This window comes from Canis lupus, chromosome 20 (genome assembly GCF_003254725.2).
Source record: "Canis lupus dingo isolate Sandy chromosome 20, ASM325472v2, whole genome shotgun sequence".
Classification (NCBI taxonomy): Eukaryota; Metazoa; Chordata; class Mammalia; order Carnivora; family Canidae; genus Canis; species Canis lupus.
Window position 1 is genome coordinate 26,924,018 of NC_064262.1, and position 20,367 is coordinate 26,944,384.

General features: G+C 40.7%; 1 protein-coding gene across 5 annotated transcripts in view; it reads left to right on the plus strand.

Annotated features, from left to right (window-relative positions):
* ADAMTS9 (ADAM metallopeptidase with thrombospondin type 1 motif 9) overlaps positions 1 to 20,367 on the plus strand; it is a 160,240-nt gene that overhangs the window by 109,011 nt on the left and 30,862 nt on the right. For 3 of the 5 annotated variants that reach the window (XM_025456476.3, XM_025456477.3, XM_049097927.1), the window contains 2 exons: positions 7,844 to 8,011; positions 14,707 to 14,880. In XM_025456476.3, coding sequence (XP_025312261.1) covers positions 7,844 to 8,011; positions 14,707 to 14,880 — 342 coding nt within the window. The remainder of the gene's footprint in view (positions 1 to 7,843; positions 8,012 to 14,706; positions 14,881 to 20,367) is intronic. The other 2 variants (XM_025456479.3, XM_025456478.3) reach the window with 2 other exon arrangements.

Below are 20,367 nucleotides of genomic sequence, written 5' to 3' on the forward strand. Positions count from 1 at the left end.
CACGGCCCTTGTTTCCTGGCAAAGCTCTCTCTCCCACCCCACTCATTCTGGTTCCCTGATGCCCCCCATCCAGAGCCATTCTTGTGCTGTGAGAAGCCCTAACTGTGTTCAAACCCAGCAATTCACAAAGGGCTGCGAGCACTGCCGTGGTGGAGCTGAGCAGAGCAGGGGGGTGGGGGGGGCACGGCTGTTCGGTGATGGTGGTCACTGGTGTGCAGTTTGTGTTTCAGGACATTAAAGGAATAACCCCACGAGATGCAAATAAGAAACATAAGTAGTTCTTGAGATAATACATATGAGCAGGAAATGGTGGAGTAGAAAAAGACGTGGCATTCAGATGTGAGGTCTTTCTTTCTCTTACTCGTCTTCCTGTCTTCTGTGGCCGGGGAGACTGTATTAATAAGTCCTAGTGGAGAAGAGTGAAGAGGGCACTATGCAAGTGGAGGAATCTTTAACATTTTTGTCCGCCCTGGGGATTGCTCTGTGACCTTTGGAAAGGAAAGCTCTTCACCCATTCACACGGGTGAGATTTTGCCAAAGTCCCTCCTTCATTCAGCCAACATCTGTGTCAGAATGCTAATCTCAGACTCCATTAGTTAACTTAAAAAAAAAAAAAAAAAAAAAACGCTTACCTTTTTATCCACGCACTGGGAGATGTTCTAAAAGGCTCTGCTGAATAGAAATAGTAGCAGTGGTGATAGCGAATGCGTACTGAGGTTTACAGTGCTTGGCCACAACACCAACAGCTCTGTCTGGATGCCTTGTCCCCCTTCATTGTGACATAACTGTGTTGAGTGTAGACTCTGCTGTGGTCCCCATTTTACAGAGAACAGATCTGAGCTGAGAGAGGTTAAGTAATTTGACCCAAATAGCACCAAAGTAGAATGGCAGATGGCGTGTCAGCCTAGGATGGCCTGACTCCAGAACCTGTGCCTTGAAATGCTGCATTTTAGAGCACAACGAAGCCAAAACAGTAAGCTTTGTTGCCTGTGCTGGCGCGCATGCACATCTCTCCCTTGGTATTCTTAAGTGGCATTCTGGAACGGGAGGTTGTTACACTCACTCCTGTTCATACTGGTGCTTGCCATCCATCAATGTCAGAGGGGGTAGGATCGGTGCCTGACTTGCTAGTCCCTGTTTATCATGCTAGCTCTTTGTGAGCATAAGCGACTCAGGAGAAATCAGGATGACACATTAGCTGTGGTTCCTGATCAACATGCAGAACACCAGTAGTTGGCCACAAATCCCTGGAGGGATAGTGTTCTGTGCTGGGTATAGGAACTCAGAGTCCTAAGCCTGCATTTATTCCTTCCTTGCTGTGTGACTGTGAGTGCGCCATGTCTCCTTTCCTCTAGTGTTGGATTTGTAAGCCAAACAGATGGACTGAACAATCTTTGAGATGCCTTAGAGCTCAGACATTTGAGAGATTAGTCTTCAGTGAATTGGCAGGCCCAAATTCCCAACCCGCAGCCTTCCATTCGTGACCATGCAAAGAGCCATTCACCAGTGAACAGAAGCAGTCATTTGCCATTTGGCATCAGGCAGACCCCAGAGGGTGAATAAATGCTGAAAAATGGCCAGGAGAAAATCAGGGTGTGGCTTCAGGCAAAGGGAAATCAAGCCCTTTATTTAGGTGATTGTATGTTTGCACTCTTAAGTGTCTTTCTTCCCAGGGTCCTAAAGATGTTGTGAAGAAAGTAATAAAGCCAGAAATATTAACATTGTATAGGTACTGTCTTCCTAAGAGACTGAGGAATCAGAGGCTTCTAGAATAGTCTCAAGAGACATTTCTTTGAGGTCCTTGCTTTCTCTTGTTGCCTTGGGTAAGCCGAGATGAGCAGCTTGTTTTCTTAACCAAGCCCTTTCTTCAACGTAGTTGAAGGAAGAAAGTGGTGGTTCTGGAGCCCAGGATGTACAATTTTTAAAGACTAGCTCTGCTGCTTCCTGGCTTTGTGACCCTGGCCAAGTAATGTCACCTCTTTGGTTCTCCTTATCTGGAGAAAGGAATCCTAATAGTATCTAAGTCACCAGGTTGCCTTTGGGATTAAATGACAGAAGCCAGTGTCCTGCAGCTTGGTTTTCTATTCACAGAAAGAGTTCAATAGAAGGTAGCTGGTGTGATTTCCAATAGTTCTGTTCCAACTGGAAGAGGGGTCCTGGGGTGGCCTTTTGGAATCTAAATAATTTGTGCCAAATCAGTTCAGCATTCACACTGTGGGTCAGATGCCGGGTGGTTCTTTCTTTGTGACATTTGGTTTATAGTACGCTTCTGGGATGGATACAGATTTCATGTGTTCATTCATTTCCATAATTATTTGCTGGCTGCCTCCGGCATGGAAGGCAGCACAGAAGCACGTGTGAGTGGCAGCTACTGTCTTTTTCCTATGTGGCAAGCCCGCGTGGTTTCCAGGCCCCACACTGAGCATGAGCAGTGTTTGGTGCTCTGATCCCTCAGTCTATATCCTTGTGCTTTCGTTCTGGCTTCGGTGGAAGAGTGTATGCAGACTGGTTTTGCCTGTCCTGATGGTGTGAAGCCCCTGCATACTCACTTCATCCATCACCCTAATTGGCAAAGGCAGTCCTGAACCTTGGACGCAAGCCTTGCATCCTTGCTGACAGCATAGTTTTCAGGTGAGGTTTGACTTTATGTTTTGTTAAACAAAACCAAAACGAGAATAAAATCAGGAAGAGTTGTTGTTAGTAAAAGATGCAACCAAACATTTTTGAAGTGAAGGGATTTAAATGCTCCTTTCATATTTTATGGACTCACAATGGAAAGGCAAATAAGGATTAGTACAATGTCCTCTCTCAAAAATGAAATCTGCTCACCAGTCTCAGAATGATGGTTAGCTACCTAATTGTCAAAAATTCTTCTATCAGCAGAATCTTGACTTAATTTGGTAATGGCTTGTAGTATATGTCCTTCCTCTTGGCCTTTCAGTTCTTCATTATTTCTAACCTATTGGCAGCCAATCCTGTGGTTGGAAATATGGACTAGTTGATCAGCATCCTCCATCACACATGACACATAAACAGAATCTCATGTGTCCTAGATCTCTTGGAGCTGGAAATCAACTAGATATACAAAACAATGCCAGACGTTCTGCTAGGGCTGTTCTCCTGAACCATCCATTAACCAAGCATCTGCTGTAACTGGGCAGTCCTGGTCTATACCCTGGCCCCTCTATTGCTTCCTCTAAGCCTCAGCATCACCCAACCATTGAGAAGCTTCCATCTGACTGCATTCTGTGTGCATCCCTGACCTCTACCCTCCCTTTCTTATTCCTTCTTAGCTCTTTATTGTGTCCTTACCAATTCCAGGTACTCTTTCATCTTCATATGGATGTCCAGGTTCACAGCTGCCTTGGCAACCCAGGAGTCTCATTCTTTCTAGGTCCTCAGCCCTTCTTATCCAGGCAGACACGCTGAGGTTGTTTGCTGGCTTCTTGATGTCTGAGAGACCACATACCTCTATTTAAGTGAAACGAATGATGCAGGGCACCCCCCCCCCATGGCAGGGGCAGCACGCCAGACCCTGATGTCACCATAACTACAGCTATCACTGGAGAGAGAGCAAGCCTACAGTAGAGATTACGAGCAGGCTGCCGAGGCCTTAGGTGTTGTTTTCACCAGATGAGTTGAAATGAGGTTCAAACTCATAGACCTTGGTTAGTGGCAAGTGTTGAGCCAGCAAATAAACAGAGCTTCACATTAAACATCCCCTTTGAATGGCCTCACAGAAACAAAAGCCCCAAAGCCCAGTCATTTGGGATACTGACTCTGATGTTTCTAAGTAGCAAGCAGAGATTACACACATTGTTTGGGAGTGTTGCACAAAGCTAGGGGAAAAGTATTAAGTATATTCGTTGTTTCTCCAAGGAACAAACATCAGAGTCCAGTTAGCAACTTAGGAGGCTGTTTCGGCTATACATTTAAGGACTTAAACATTCCACAGAGCAAGAACCTTGAGATATGTAGCCAATAAATAGCACGTACTAGGTGAAGCACTGGATTTAACTATCATATCTTAATGACGCACATTGATGCACAAGTCAGTGTCTGGAAAAGGCTGGAAATGATCAGATGGAAATTTCCCTCAGAATATAAGAGCTGCAACCTGTATTTATTTGGTTATCAAAATGAGAACTTCTTTAGGAAATCATAATAGACCCACTAATGAACCTGTTAGATATGAAATTTTCCACCAGCAGCTGCTTCTCTTCATTGGTAAGTTAGAAAGCATGAAATGAAAAGTGCTTGTTATGATTAGTTACCTTGAGAATTTCCTTATCACTTTTAGATCTTAATTTTAGGCAAATAATATGTGTAGTGAGTCATGCTGAAGCATTGCATTCTGTTTTCCAAGTCGGATCCATTCAAATCCCCAAATAAGAAAAATGCACGCAGGAATGGGTAAGATGCAGCTAATCCAGACATTAAGGAGATTTTAAGGCATCATATTTGGAAACTACTTCATCCATTTTCATTTCGTGGGCAATGGATGCTGGATGCACCAGGAGTGCCCCTCAAATGAATTACTATCAGTGATGTTTATAATTCAACTATTTTCCTTGTGCTGTTACTCTTCTCAACAGACATCTATCCACTTGCATTGGAATCATGTGGGGAGAGGTATGTAGATAGCATTGTGGTTACACCAGTTTGGAAATGCCAGTTGTCTCCGATCATGGTACCCGTCTCTGTGGTTATTGGGATGCTTAAATGAGACGATGTATGTATAATCTTAGAGCAGTGCCTGGTACATAAATGAATGTGAGAATGCTCTGCCTTTGCTAATTCTGCTTCTGTAGATTGCTGCCTATTTTAGACTGTCCCTCTGCAGACTACTGAATCACCATTGCCATCAACTCTCTTTTCCCCCTTTTATGTTAAAGGACAGTGTCTTTGGACCACTGGTATATTGAAATGACTATCATTATGGGTGGGTTTGCTGTAAATTCACCCATGTTCATCTGCTTACAGTTATGCCTGTATCTTTGCCCTAATTGAGCACATGTTTGCATCCATGGCTCCATATCTTTTGAGTTCAGCCTGTGTCCTACAAATAAATGCAGACTTGAATCCCAATACTGTTTTCCCATCCTTGTAAAAGTCATCACTATCCAATTGCCCATACTGCAAACCGGGGAGTCCATCTTTTTCTGCCATCTCCCATGCACCCCACAGCTGATCCACCAGAAACTATCATTTCCACCTCAAAGAGGTGTGTCTTAAATCCACCAACTTCCCCCATCCCAACACTCTGCACCTCTTTAGAATCACCATCACTGGGATACCTGGGTGGCTCAGCTGGTTAAGCATCCGACTCTTGATTTTGGCTCAGGTCATGATTTCAGGGTTGTCAGATTAAGTCCTGCATCAGGTTCTATGCTAGACATGGAGCCTGCTTAAGACTCTCTCTCTCTCTGTCTGTCTCTGTCTCTCTCTCTCTCTCTTAATTTCTGCCCCTCCTCCCCTTTTCTTTCCTCTAAAAAAAAAAGGAATCACCACTACTTCTTGCCTAGACCAATGCAGTAGCTTCCTGAGCAGTTTCATTGTGTCCATTCATGCTGTATCCCCCCATTCCATTGTCCATTCAGTAGTCAGGGTAGAATTTTTGAAGCAAATATTAGATGATATCTTTCCCTAATTTAAAACTCTATAATGATTTTCCAGATCCAAATATATGATTATGACCTATGAGCTCTGCATGGTCTGGCCCTGAGGGAAGCCTTGAGAGCCTCCGCACAACCACTGCAGCTTGCTTCCTTCAGAGCACTCATCTCTGTTACTAAGCATGCATTTATTTTTGTCAACACGTGGTTCTTGTTGGTCTCCCTCATTGGCCTGGAAGCTCCATGAGGGTGAGGTGCAGTCAACTTTGCTCATCACTATGTTCCCAGCCCTTTGCATAATTTTTGAAACTTAGTGGGCACTCAGATGTTTATTGAATAAACAAATGAATTCATCCCAGGTTCGAATTATGTTCCTTTGTTATTTGTCAGAGTTTCTAAATATTAAAATTAGTCACTAACAATAGAGATTATTTTGTATGAAGGTTATTAGACCACTCGTTTGTAGGACTATTTCTAGGACTTTCACTCTAAAAACCTGCCAGAATTATGTCCCAAGTCTTTATATATATGAAAGCACTGTAGGTTGAAAGATGGTTATTTATGTTTTGGTATGAATATTAAAATTGGCCTCCTTCCTTCTACACTGTGTAATCTATTAAGATTTCCAAAAAAAAAAAAAAAAAGATTTCCAGTGCCTGGGTGGTGCCTGGTGGTACGGTCAGTTGAGTGTCCAATTCTTGGTTTTGAGTTAGGTTGCTATCTCAGGGTCATGAGATCGAGCCCTACGTCTGATTCCATGCTTGCGCAGAGTCTGCTTAAGGCTCTTTCTCCCTCTCCCTCTGCCCTCTGCCCCCCCCCAAGTAAATAAATAAATAAATCCTTGATAAAAATTTCCAGAATGACAACTCCAAATCATAATACTCTCATAAGAGAGAGCTCAAATGAAACCAACAATGTTTCCATTTCCTAAAGTAAAAGGTCACAGCCAAAACTATTAATACACATATTTCAAAATCATCTATTAGGCTACTACTGAAATTTTTGTAATGATTTGTATTTATTAGAGAAAGGTGTCTGGCACATTTATGAAAAACTTTGAACATGCTGGCTAACAGCAGTTAGATTAATATTCAGCTACATGTTTTACATGGCACCATTTATCTATGAGGCATAAAAGGGCACTTTGGTAATTTAAGTTAACAAAAATCACAAAGTTAGTGAGGGAAATAAGAAATATTGAATAGAAGGAAATGACACTTGAAATCTGTTTTCATTGCATTTTCACATTTTGCTCTTCATTCTTAAACTCATTTCCCTCTAAAAGTCAAGAACATTATATTGGGAAATAATGTGTCTTGAAAACCTGAGCCAGAAAGCTTATGATCCAAGTGGTAATGACTTCTGTAATCGCTAATGAGGCAAATGGACGTTGAATATCTCAGTGCACTCATTGGGGCCAGCCTCTTGCCTATTCCACAAGAAGCTGTCATATCAAATTTTTGTCCTGACTCCATGGGCACTTTGATTCCTAAACCTTTCTGAGAAACCTAATCTGAAATCAAAGTCAAGTTTCTTAGATGTGGTCAGACAAGGTCACATTTAAAACAGTTCAGTGAACTTGCAGATCAAAGTTGAAAGGTAATGCCTCCTTCCCCAAATTGGCACAGACTTACCTGCTAGCTTACCTTTCAGTTTCTAATGTGGCTTTTTCACCTCCTTCCCAACAGACTGGGAAAATGAGAGTTTATCCTCTGAAAAATGGTAGAAGAGTTCCTTTAAATCACTTAATTAGGCAATTGGACACACTTATATTTTGGAAATGTACCTTTATCCAAATCAGTGAATCACAAGGCATTTTGTTGAGGAAGTATCTTGATCTGAGATTGCATAAAGTGAGATGTGCAGTAGGAATCCATACGAATTCAGAGTAGGACTTAAAATCAGAATTTCATGATAATTTCTGGTTCATTGGCTTAATTTTTGGCCTAAATTGTCAGGATTGCTCACACTCTTGAAGGACCCAAAATAGTATGCAGGATTGCTGCTGTAATGCTACGGACATTTTTTTTTCCCCTAATCCTACCTTCTTGCCATGTGGAACCTTGAGATATTACCCAAAATGGCTCTGGAAAAGGGGGGACGGTGACTCGTATTAGATATAATCTTAACATCTCAAAAACTCGGGTTTTTATCAAACTCCGTGTGATGTGAAAAACAAACATCAAAAAACAAAACAACAACAACCTTGCCATTGCTTTATATTTCAGTGTTCTGTCTCTTGTGGTCGAGGGCATAAACAACGAAGTGTTTACTGCATGGCAAAAGATGGAAGCCATTTAGAAAGTGATTACTGTAAACACCTTGCTAAGCCAAATGGGCACAGAAAGTGCAGAGGAGGAAGATGCCCCAAATGGAAGGCTGGCGCCTGGAGTCAGGTGAGCAATGCTTCTCCTCTACGACTGCTTCCTTCTTAGCTTCTGCCACGTGGCTGACACCACTGTGTTGGTTGTGTTTCTCAGAGGGGTGCTTGGGGACGGGGAATGGAACGCTCTTTCTGTCAGCATACTTGTTAGCTGTGAGACCTTGGGCAAGTGGATTCAGCCCCAGGTGCCTTACCTAACACCTACAATAGGATGGTTGTGAGGATTAAGTTCTAAGTAGTGGTGGGTGTAGGTGTCAGACATCCAGCACAGAGTAGCCCTTCAATAAATACTTTGCTAATGGCATTTTTGGTATCATCCACCACTTAAAACACCACCAACTCAGATTGCAGTAGAAAGCTTGACTCTGATCACCTGGCAGGAATTGGGTCAAAATTGAGATTTGCGAAGAAAGGGCTGTCAGTATGATTAGTGGCTGCTTCTCTGCTCGTTTGCTTAGTTTGCTTACATCACAACAGAAGTAGGCGACAGAAGAAGTTCTCTCACATTTTCTATCTCTGTGACCTTGGGTGATCTGTTTAACCTTCCTGAGCCTACTTCATATAGCTCTTAGGAGGATTTAATGCAATAATGAATGCCGAGTACTTAGTTCAGAGGTCTTAAATCTAAGAGGCTCTCAAGAGGAATATTTTGTTTAGATGAGTGTGATATGTATATCGGATGGGAAAGGGGGGTAAGTTCCCAAGAAAGCAATCACAGACTCAACTAATTCTAAACATGTGGTAATCTGGTCCGGAGCTGGGTGAGTTTCCCTGTTGTGTTCAACAAGGAACTTCAGAAGCTTCTATTTACCTATAAACAATTGACGTGTGAACCAAAGTCTCTCGCACATAATCCTTGAAGCTGATCTCTTCACTCTGCACTTACACATTTTCTCAGCTTGGTTGAGGGTGCTTGCTTGAAAATAATAAGTTGCAGTTTCATCTATTCTGTATCTAATGCTGCTCTTCTGCTCTGTTGATTGACCTCTGTGAGCTTTTACTGAATCTGTGGTTCTCCTATGCAGTGGAGAATCATACAGATGCTCCTAAGCATCAATTGAAAGGTAGGTTCCAGGTTGGCAAGGTCTAGTTTTGGTTCTTTCAGAGCCTGGATCTTGATGCCTAGAGCCTCAAATAAGCCTTGGAAAGCTGTGTTAACATGGAGAGGAATTGGAGATTCTCCATTTCGACATAACTAATGAGAAATTCCTCCAGAAATGTGAATTTTTCTTAAATGCTCTGAGCTGACATCATTGTCCCACATGTCTCCCACCCCCTCATAGGCCACTTCACAGAAATGTAAAACATGACCTGCATCATTCTGTAGCAGAGTAGCCTCATCCTTCTCAAGACCTCTCTCATTATGATCATGTGTGTTTGCATTGCTGTTTTAAATCAACAATCAAAGCATCAGTGCCAACCAGAGCTAGTTCCTCCTCTGGCTTCCCTAAGGGATCAGATTTCAAGGCAGCGTTTCATTTTGGTCATCCTTAATGGTTTGTCTAAGTGACTGCTGTCATCTGTAACTTCCAGCCCTTTTATTTGTGGAGCTATTCAATTCATGTAAAAGCCCGCAGCTAACATTATTGAAGATACTGCACTAATTAGCTTGTCCTCTTGTAGACTTTCATGCTCTGTTGCTTTTCTTTATGTTTCTTGGCCTCTACTTATCTATTTGCATCATGCCCTGAATATTAAGTTTAGAGCATGGAAATGATGCTCATTTTATAGGCCAATTTATTCAATATAGAGACGATTAAAAGAATCTTTCACTCTTTATTGGTAAACACAGAGTGAGTTTTAGTCCAGTATTCTGTGATCTTGTTGGGAAGTCTGAAATTGCTCACAAAGCTGGGATGATTAGGTTTGAACCCTGGGGTTGTTTTTTCTTTTTTTTAAAACATAAGGTAATAGGATTATCAGAATGCTGCCACAGAAAAGACTGCACCTGTTCGAAATGATTGCTTAGAACAGTCTAGTCACCTTTGTACAAAATGCAAGTAAACACAGTTATGTAATAGTCTGTGGCCAGCTTTGTAATGCCCTGATTTGATATGTAGAAATGAATTATAAAAGCAGGCACGACAAGGTGCTGCATAGGTAAAATCTGATTTATACAATTTAGAAGTATGCCTGGAAAAATCATCAAATGCAGTGGTTAATAAAGAAAGACGGTCTGCATGGTCAAAGATTATTGGCTTATTAATGATCCATTGGTAAACAGAAATATCCCTAAGGCAGTGAGATTGAAGCAAGAATAATGATTATCTATTTGCAACAATGTTTAGAAGATTTTATGTCTATCTGGTCCTTCTGCTGGTACTATATTCTGGTCATCTCGTGTTCAAGGTAGGAAGAGTTAGTGCTATTTCTCATCATGTTGAAATGTCTGATGACAATAGAACATAGAGAATATTGGAATTGGAAACTAGTATAGCTGTATTAATCTTCATAGTCTCGCCCTCAAAACTGATGCTTTGAGATTTAAAGTGGAATGTTTCATTTCTACATCTTTTGAAAATCTTGAATTTGTCAAGGAAATTTTTCCGATAAAAGGAAAGTTTATATTGGAAAACATCCTCAATAAAATTTTAAAGCATTTTTTCCTAGAAGTTCACATTCAATTTGTTTAGATGCTTCTGATCAAGGGATAAGGGATGCTCATGAAATTTTAAGACAAAAATCAGCATCAAGTTCTTGATTCAGTTTGATAAATGTGAAGGCTGTGTAGTCCCATGATAACAGAAACATTCCAGAGTAAAAATTGTTTAATCTATGCTTATAAAAAGGTTTTTTAAAAATGAAAATCAGAGGTAAAAAGCATAAATGATCAGATTAGAATAAAAGTAACATTTCATCATCACTCATCAATCATAAATTCACTCAGTCTATTCCTTTCTCAGTCCTGAGATGCTTGTCTGTCTTTTTCACACTTGAACCCCTCTGTTGCTCAGAATGAGTCTAACAACCAATGGAATACCATGATTTAATTAAAATAGCCCCTTTTTTCTCAATGATACAAAATATAATGCTTTGTCTTGTAATCAATGGTGTCTTAGATTGAGGGAAATAATTAATTTTTGAAAGCTCTTCACTGCTAATGCCAAAATGGAATCTGGCAAATTGCATTATGAATGCACCAGCCATTTTTGGTTAGAATTTTTCTTGTAATTACAGCTTGGTTGCGGTGGCTGATTGTGAAATATTCTGCAAGTGTTCAATGCAGAAACATGGCAATGTGTAGCTTGTGTCCTTTGAGAAGTCAAGGAAACCACATGCACATAGTCAGTGATGAGAAAGAAAGTCGCTTTAGTGCTTTGTGCTCTCCATTTTTTTGTTTGTATTTGAACTGTAAGCATTGATGTTGCATTGTTTGAATATAGGGTTCTCACCCACACTCTTGCTGACGTAGGACAAAACACTGCATCATATTAGCACCATATTTTCAAACTGGAAGCCAGATTCTAATCTACAATAGCCATGGTACATTGCCTAGGGAAGAATTCACTTTGACTGCTTTTTGGTTTGTTTTTACTGGAGTAGGAGCGATTTTCTCTGTTTTTTTGCATATTTGTGCAGGACCTCCCTAAAAGGTTTATTAGGAAGAATAAAAGATGTGTTCTATAAAATGCTTAGCATGCAGCTCAGCTCTCAACTAGATTCTGTACTCTTGGGACATTTGGCCATGTCTGGAGACAGTGCTGGTTGTCACAACATAGTGGAGGATGGGAAATACGACTGGCATCTACTGAGTAGAGTCCAGGGAAGCCACTAAACTTCATACCGCAGATACAGGACAGCTCCAAGTAATAAAGAATTAATTAGGTTGAGAAACCCTAGTACAGAGAAGCCTGCCACATAGGAAGTGATTAGTAAAAGGTTGCTATTATTATTGGGACTGTCATTATCTATTAAAGTTGTTTCATATGGTTACTTTTCAAGCCAGTCCCTCCTCTAAATAACATCACCACCATAATTTTAACATTAGGACTGGAGAAAAGTGTATAAAATACTTTCCGGTGTTCAAGTATATATTATGATTCTCCACACATGGAAAGTTGCAAAGAGATTCTTTTTGTCTGTGGAAATCAGCATTGAGCTCCTCCTGGAAGTTGGTGAGTTCTGCATGCTAGCATTGCACAGTAGCGAGGAAAGAGATGAAACGTAGCTTCCAACTCAGTAGTTCAGAGCTAAAAACATCTCCTTTCAAACCTGCACATTCCATGTTGGAATGACGGCAAGGGGGAACACATTAATAGAGACGGCTCAACCTCTTTACCTTGCAGATGTGCTGCATCGAACCAGAAGCATTAAGCACACATGTATACACACCACCACCCTCACCACCTCCTGGGGCATGCGAGGTCTTCCTGATGCTGTTTTATTCATGGGGTTTCCCTCCACATCTCTAAGACTTTGCCAAGCGAGTGTGGCTGGCTCTGTATGAAAACTGTCGCCTCCCTGGAACCAGCACAGGAAGACAGTTGAACACTGAACACGTGCAGCGCACTTGATTGTGAACAAAGATGACCGTAGATGCGGTATTCAGAAAGGCAGCGCTCATACCTTACGTGCATTTAAGTCCCATCAAAACTTGTTTCCTTTCCAAGCTGCCTTTGACCTTATAAAAATCAGAAGCCACCATGGCATATTCCATCATTGAGCCTTCCTGTGTCTTTATTTGCCTTTTTGAGAAATTATTGAACGCTGGAGGGAGCGATGTTTGGTTAATGTTGGATACTTGTGGCTCTTAATACCTTACCTTCTTTGAATCCTAAGTAATTTACTCAATAACAAGAGTATCAAAAAGAGGTTTCATTTACTTAGAGATTGCATAGTAGACATTCTGAACCTCTTAATGTTTGTTCCTTTTTCTTTAGGTTATAAAAACATTATGAGATTTTGAATATGTATCAGCCCTGGGCCGTGCTCAGACTTGTTTACATAATTATTCTTAGTCTTTCTTTGCATTTCCATTTCGATACACTGTTCTGGGAATGTGCTCTTTTATATGGAAGATCCCACATTCAAATAGCCAAAAAGTTTTTTGGTTGTCATTGTTTGTGGTCAGTGATGATGGTGTTGGAACCTTTCTATCATTCATGCAGTGACTCCCCCAAGTTAAAATTCACTCATTTCCAGAGTAATCAATGGGAAATATTATACATGTAGCTCCCATGAGCATTAAATAGTCATTCTCTATAGACAAGGCCATGACTTGTCTTCAGGAGCCCTCCTGTTCCACCCAGGACATAATGACTTTAAAAGTCTGGTTTCTTCTGGGTCACAAACTCATTCAATCCAATTAATACAATTAAACCCAAACAATAGTAGCTATGTTGCCTCAAAATATTTCCTTCTCATCAGCTAGCTTTGATGTGAACGTTCAAGCTCCTGCCTGGCACAGACTCATCTGAAATGATATGATTTACCAAGCAGCCCTCTAAATAGTATCAACTATTTTCTTAAAATCTGAAATGCAAATAAAATTAATATTCAGCAGAATCCATTGGATGTGCTTTTCGCTAGTAAATTCCCATTAACCTCAGAGCGAGATGAATCCTGCGGCAGGTTAATTGGACAAGAATACTTTTCCAATTGAAAAGATTGTGATTCTATTCTTGAAGACTTCCTCTCAGAAATATGGCTGTTATGTATGTTAAAGTTGTTTTCTCAACGGCAGACAAATTAATGGAGGCTGAGCTATTGCAAAAACTTGGTAACAATTTTTAATAGCTCAATGTAATAATATGCTGTTCTTTCCAAGCAAATGTTGCCTGTAGTTTCTAACTGTCAAAACCTTAATAAAGACAATAATTCTTGGCCTGCCCATAAGTGAGATTATGAAACCCAGCAATGAAGAAACCATCAAAAAATTAATTTAAAGGAAAGTTAATTGCAGATTTAATATGGTGTTTTGCAACTTGGTCAACAAAATGTTTTAGCCTGATTAACAGTATTTTTCAAGGACTGGAAACACGACGCCTGCCCGAGGAAATGGTTTTTCCTTGTCAGCGTTTATTCTCCATGTATTCATCTGAAGTTGTAAATAGGCACTAATACTTCTGTGAATTCAGTAGTTTAAAAAAATATATTTTCCTCTATCTCCAGGAATAGGAGCAAGGGAAGGAAGAGATGGAAAAAATAATTCTGCTTATAAGGCCCTAAAAGCTCTAGTGATTTACTCTCCTTGAGTTATACTTTTAATCTGCCAAGAAATTCTTCTTGTACAGCAGCTCTGTGTCTCCAATTTTTAAGAACCTCTAGTCCTCTGGGATAGAAATCATTTGGGGGTTTTCATTTCACATGGCAGCACTATTTATTTCTAGGTTGTATTAAATGTTTCATAATGATCTGTCCCAGCCTCTTCAATCTCCAAGAGTTTGGGTAACTTCAGAGATTCCCCACGACTGGAATATTTGTCTCACTCACAAGCATTGATAGGCAGTAAGTTTGCAGATTTAAAACATTATCTCAGGTCCCTTTCATTGGAAATTAGAAAGCTTTGTAATAGTGGTGAAAATCATTGGATTAGGAGTGCATTCCCCATGACTGTGACCCTCTCCGCCCCTGCCACACACACATACACACACACACACACACACACACACGCATACATGCACACACATACACACACACACACACAAACACACACACCCTCCCCACCAAATGACCCAAAGCTCCCACTTACAGAGTCTTTCTTCTCAGTGCTCTGTGTCCTGCGGCCAAGGCACACGGCGGAGAAACGTGGGCTGTCAGATGGGAGCACACAAAATAGCCAGAGAGTCCGAGTGCAACCCGTACACCAGACCGGAGTCGGAACGCGTCTGCCAAGCCCCACCGTGTCCTCTCTATGCTTGGAGGGCAGAGGAATGGCAAGAAGTAAGTAGAGCCATGAAGTGGGCACCTGCCAGGCATTTCGCTCAACCCCCTTGCAGTCATCACATCCGTTACCCTGAAATGACTTCAAGCACGGTGACAAGGCTGGCTCTTTCCCAGAAGGTTTGCTGTCAGACAGCAAGCAGTTCACTCCGACCAGGGTGGGGGAGCTCCTCCTTTTTATGCAGTTCCTACGTCTGTGTTCCTGAATGTTCCAAGTCTGGCTGCCTCCAGAAGAACGGTATCAGGCCGTGGGCCAAATGCATACAGCTATCTTTCATGAAAGGAGGGGAAATAGAAGAAATATTTTTAAATATATATATATCCAAAGCCGGTCATTCTGTATTAGTTCAGACAGCCGCAAGGCAGAGTCCAGGTAGGACCTACTCTGTGTTTGTCTCCTTTTGTGACTTTGGCTGTCAAGTAGAAGACAGGGACTCTTTTGAAGCCCTGATTAATTAAGTGAAGCATTTCCAACATTTAAAAAAAATAAAGATGGAATCTGAAAAACAGCTCAGTTGGTGCAGAAATAGATAGACTTGTTTTTCTTCCTCTCCAAGTTAATGTTTAGTTAAAGAAAACACTGTGTGTCCTGGGAGAAAAGTCTGGCCAGGAAAGGTAAGGAGGAAAGAACCTCTAGTTCCAGAACAGAATACATTGTAGAAAGGGGGGAAAGAGTATAAGAAAGCAAAACTGTGTCCACTGACATTAGAATGAAATAAAAAGTACATGTTGTAAACGGTTTAGAGATATGAATAATAAGGCAGGAATTTTCCACCAGGAATGGTTTTTAAAACAGGGCTGAACAGTGCATGGCACTGGGCTCGGTGTTTTATGTTCATCACCTCAATTAATCCTTTGAAGCACTAGGGAAAGTGGTTATCACTATCGTCATCCCATTTCACAGTCAAGGAAACTGAGTTCTGAGAGCCAATGTCATCTTGTCCAAGTGTCACATGCCCAGCAAGTAGAAGGAGCAAAAGTTGACCCTAAATTTGAACCATTCCAAGATACTACCACTGCATTAAAAAAAAAAAAGTACACAAGTGCTCATAGCAATACCACCTTATTTTTTTCCTTATTTTTTATTGAGATATAATTGTTATATAATATTGTATTTATTTTAGATGAAAATATGGTGATTTGATATATGTATATATTATAAAATAATTACCACAGTAAGTTATTGTTTAAAATAACTTATATTATGTTAACATCAATCACCTCACATAGTTACAGCTTTTTTTTTCTAGTGTGAGAACTTTTAAGATCTATTCTCATGACAGCTTTCACATTATACTCCCCAAGCTATATATTCTATCCCTGTGACTTATTTCTCTTATAACTAGAAGTTTGTATCTTTTGACCACCTTCACCTAATCACCTAACCCCGACCCATCACCTCTGGCAACCACCGATCTGTTCTCTATATATATGTTTGATTTTTTTAAGATTCCATATATAATGAAATCATAGAATATTTGTCTTTCTTTGTCTGAATGATTTATCATTCAGCAAAAGCCCTCAAGATCCATCCACATTGTCACAGATGGCAGGATTTCCTTCCTTTTATGGCTATTAAATTCCATTTTTTATATATACTTTTTTTAATTCATTCACCCATCAAAGGATACTTCAGTTGCTTCCATGTCTTGATTATTGTAAATAATGCTGCAGTGAACATGGGGGGGGGGGGGGAGGAGACATCTTTTCAAGTTAGTGATTTTACTTCTTCCAGATAAATACCCAGAAGTGGAATGGCAAGATCATATGGTAGTTCTGTTTTTGATTTTTCGAGGAATCTCCATACTGTTCTCCATAGTGGCTGTACCGATTTACATTCACACCCACAGTATGCAGGGGTTCCCTTTTCTCCAGACCCTCACCAACATTTGCTATTTTTTCACTGATAGCTGTTTTAGCAGGTGTGCAGTGGTATCTCATTGTGATTTTGATGTGTATTTCCCTGGTGATTATCAATGGTGAGCACCTTTTTCTCTATCTGTTGGCCACTTGTATGTCTTCTTTTGAGAAATGTCTGTTCAGGTCCTTTGCCCATTTCTAATTTGATATAGCCCCACTTGTTTTACTTTTGCTTTTGATGCCTTTACTCTTGGTGTCACAATCAATACAATTATAAACAAGACTGATGTCAAAGATCTTACCCCCTATATTTTCTTCTAGGAGTTGAATGTTTTCAGATCTTTCAGGTTCAGGTCTTTGATCCACTGTGAGTTAATTTCTGTGTGTGGTGTAAGGTAGGAGTCCAGCTTCATTCTTTTGCATGTGACTGTCCATTTTCCCCAACACTATGGAAGAGACTAGCTTTTCCCTCATTGTATATTCTTTCCTCCTTTGTCGTAAATTAATTAACCATATCTGTGTGACTTTGTTTCCAAACTCTATTCTGTTTCATTGATCTATGATCTTGTGTCCTTTTTTATGTCAGTGCCATTCTGTTTTAATTACTACGATTCCGTAATATGGTCTGAAATCAGGGAGTGTGATGCCTGAGCTTTGTTCTTCTTTCTCAAGATTGCTTTAGCTATTCTGGGTCTTTTGTGGTTCCATACAAATTGTAGGATTGTTCCTTCTATTTCTGTGAAAAATGTCTTTGGAATTTTGATAGGGTTTGCGTTAAATCTGTAGGTTGCTTTGGGTGATGTGGACATTTTCACAATACTAATTCTTTAGCCCATGAGAACAGAATATCTTTTCATTTATTTGCATCATTTTCACTTTCTTTTATCAGTCTTAGAGCTTTCAATGTTCAGGTCTTACACCTCCTTGGTTTAATTTACCCATAGGTGTTTTATGCTTTTTGATGCAGTTTTGAATGGGATTGTTTTCTTAGAACCACAGAAGGCGATCAGCCTTCTGGCCCTGTCTTTCACCCTCCAGGTGGATTGGATCCACTGTTTACAGTCATCTCTTTTCTTTAGGACTCTCATTCCCTCTGCCTACTCACATTTTTTTGCTTGTTTTCTTTCTATACATTTTTTTTTTTTTTTTGCTTCCACCATGCAGTGGTGGGGAGGAATGGCTAAAGTAGTTAAATTTCAAATTAATTGCACTTGAGCCACACAAGTTATTGGGAATGCCAGAGGCTTGATTTTTCTGATCCTTGGGCTTGTCACGTGTAGAATGGCAATGATAATAATAACGATGCAGAGCTGTCCTGAGACATTTAGAGACGATAGTGTGGTTTGGGGATTGATAATATTAGACATGGGAGGAAGAAAAGACTCCCTGACCTCTGCCCCCCTCAGTGATACCTCTTGATTCTCTTTGTAGTCTTGTTTCTGACCTACCACTGCCTGCTTTCCCCCTCTCCCTCTTCATCTTGTGCCAAACTCAACCCTGTGTAACTCTTCCAAGGAACAGAAAGTAAGAGAGTGTTCTGAAATGAATCTAAGCTGACTGCTCATGCTTTAGCCAACTTTTGAAAATGCTAGAGCCAATCAGGGAAATGCCAGCCCCATTTACAATTCCTTCTGAATTCCAAAGAGTGGAGACCTTGCCAAATCTGCACGGAGGAGGTCGCTTCTCTGATCTTACAAAATATGCCTAGAAATGTACATCTTTGCATGCGCTATGCAGATGGATTTTTGAAAATCCTTGCTCAAATGTTGCTATCAAGCTCCATAAGAGCAGAACACCTAAAGGGGTAACCTGACCTGTGGCCATATTTAAAAGTTAGAGGTTAACCATTTTCACAAAGACAAAAAAATCTTTAGGCAATGAGTAGATTTCTCATAGTTACCCTCCTGCAACCATGCTTTCTCACCTGCCTGCAGCCCAAGTGCAAAGTTTGAGAAAGGTGGGCCTGGGTGATAAGAGAGGATAGAGCACTAAGGGATGCCCTCACTTGACCCTGGATTGGTGGCTGGAGGAGGGACAAGACCCAACAAAAAGCCTTTGTTCCTTCTCAGCAGAGCATGCTGGTGGCCCTTGTAGAATGTCCTCAGAGCAACAAGACTCAAGAGTGTTGATAGCAGCCGGGCAATCACCTTAGCAGGGTCAGATCCCTGGTCCTGATTGCCTGTAGGCAGTTCTTATTTATGCCTAGTAAAGACCTGGTATAATTGTTCATTGTCCCTAATTTCATGATCAAAGGTATCCTTGTTAAACAGCAAATTGGGTAGAATAGCACCCTTCAGATCCTCCTGGATCACAGTGCTCACCCTCCTCTCTTCTTACCACCCCTGCACCCACCCACTCACTCTGCTATCATCTTCCTGAGACCCACTTTGCACAGACATGCATCTTGACTTTCTTCCCTTCCATCAGGGACACCTTGAGCTGATGTCAGTGAAGATGCCAAGGCCTAGCCTCACAGCCAAGGCCCACTGGATGGGGTGTGCTGGAGGCCTCCTACCCCAATACAGGAAATTCTCTTCTTGGCAGTTCTTGGCAACCACTTCCGAGCTCTTGTTTGCTTTTTGAGTGTGCACTTTTCTCTTTTGTTTCCCCCTTGTGAATTATTTTTTTTGGTTTTGTTTTGTTTTTATTTTTTTATTTTTATTTTTTTATTAATAAATTTATTTTTTATTGGTGTTCAGTTTGCCAATATACAGAATAACACCCAGTGCTCATCCCGTCTCCCCCTTGTGAATTATTAAAACCCACTTGTTTGTTGGCAAGATGTGTTTCATGCTAGGCATGTAAATAGTAAATGGCACCTCATTCTGAGAAATATTCCAGGTGTCTGCTGTGAGGAGCACAAGTTCTGCATACCCATGATAGCATGATCATCAGGAATGTTCTATGCAGTCACGCAAGTTGTACACTGCACAACTCAAGGGGTACTATTCCCATAGGTTACAATATGAGTGGCATCCTCCAGACTCACGTAGGATAGTGGCCAACACTGATAATAAAAATAATACATATTATTGTTTATTAAGCTATGCACCAAGTACTGTGTTCAGTATATTTATATGGAGGACCTCATTTAACTTTTCCATAACTCTCTAATGAAGTAATTAATTTTTTTTCCCCACTTAAAGATGAGGAAACTTGAGACTTAGATAGGTTAATTCATCCAAGTTCATATATTTTTGTAAGTAATGAGATTGAGATTTAAAGCCTGAAAGCCTGACTTCTGGAACACATCCTCTGAATCTTTATGTGCTATCATCTCCCATGTCAGCATTCATCTACGGTGAATTATTTTATTTCCTTTTTAATGGCTTATCTAGCCTCTTCTGGCAAAGTTGTCATAAAGTACGATTCCCTTTCCTGGATGAGCTTCCCATTCCCTTCAAAAAATGAAATCTTGGTTCAGTTGTTTGACAATAAGCCCTGTTGTTGGGGCAGTCTTGGTGGTGATGAAGCAAAGGGAACTCCTTTGTTGCAAGGCCTGGCATCTGTGGGGCAGAGAAGGAGCATCATGTGCCTTCATGGTACCATAGGAGTAGAAAGCTGCATGTGCCTTCATAGTACCATAGGAGTAGAGCCTCGACTTGTAGGTGGAGGGCAAAACAAGTG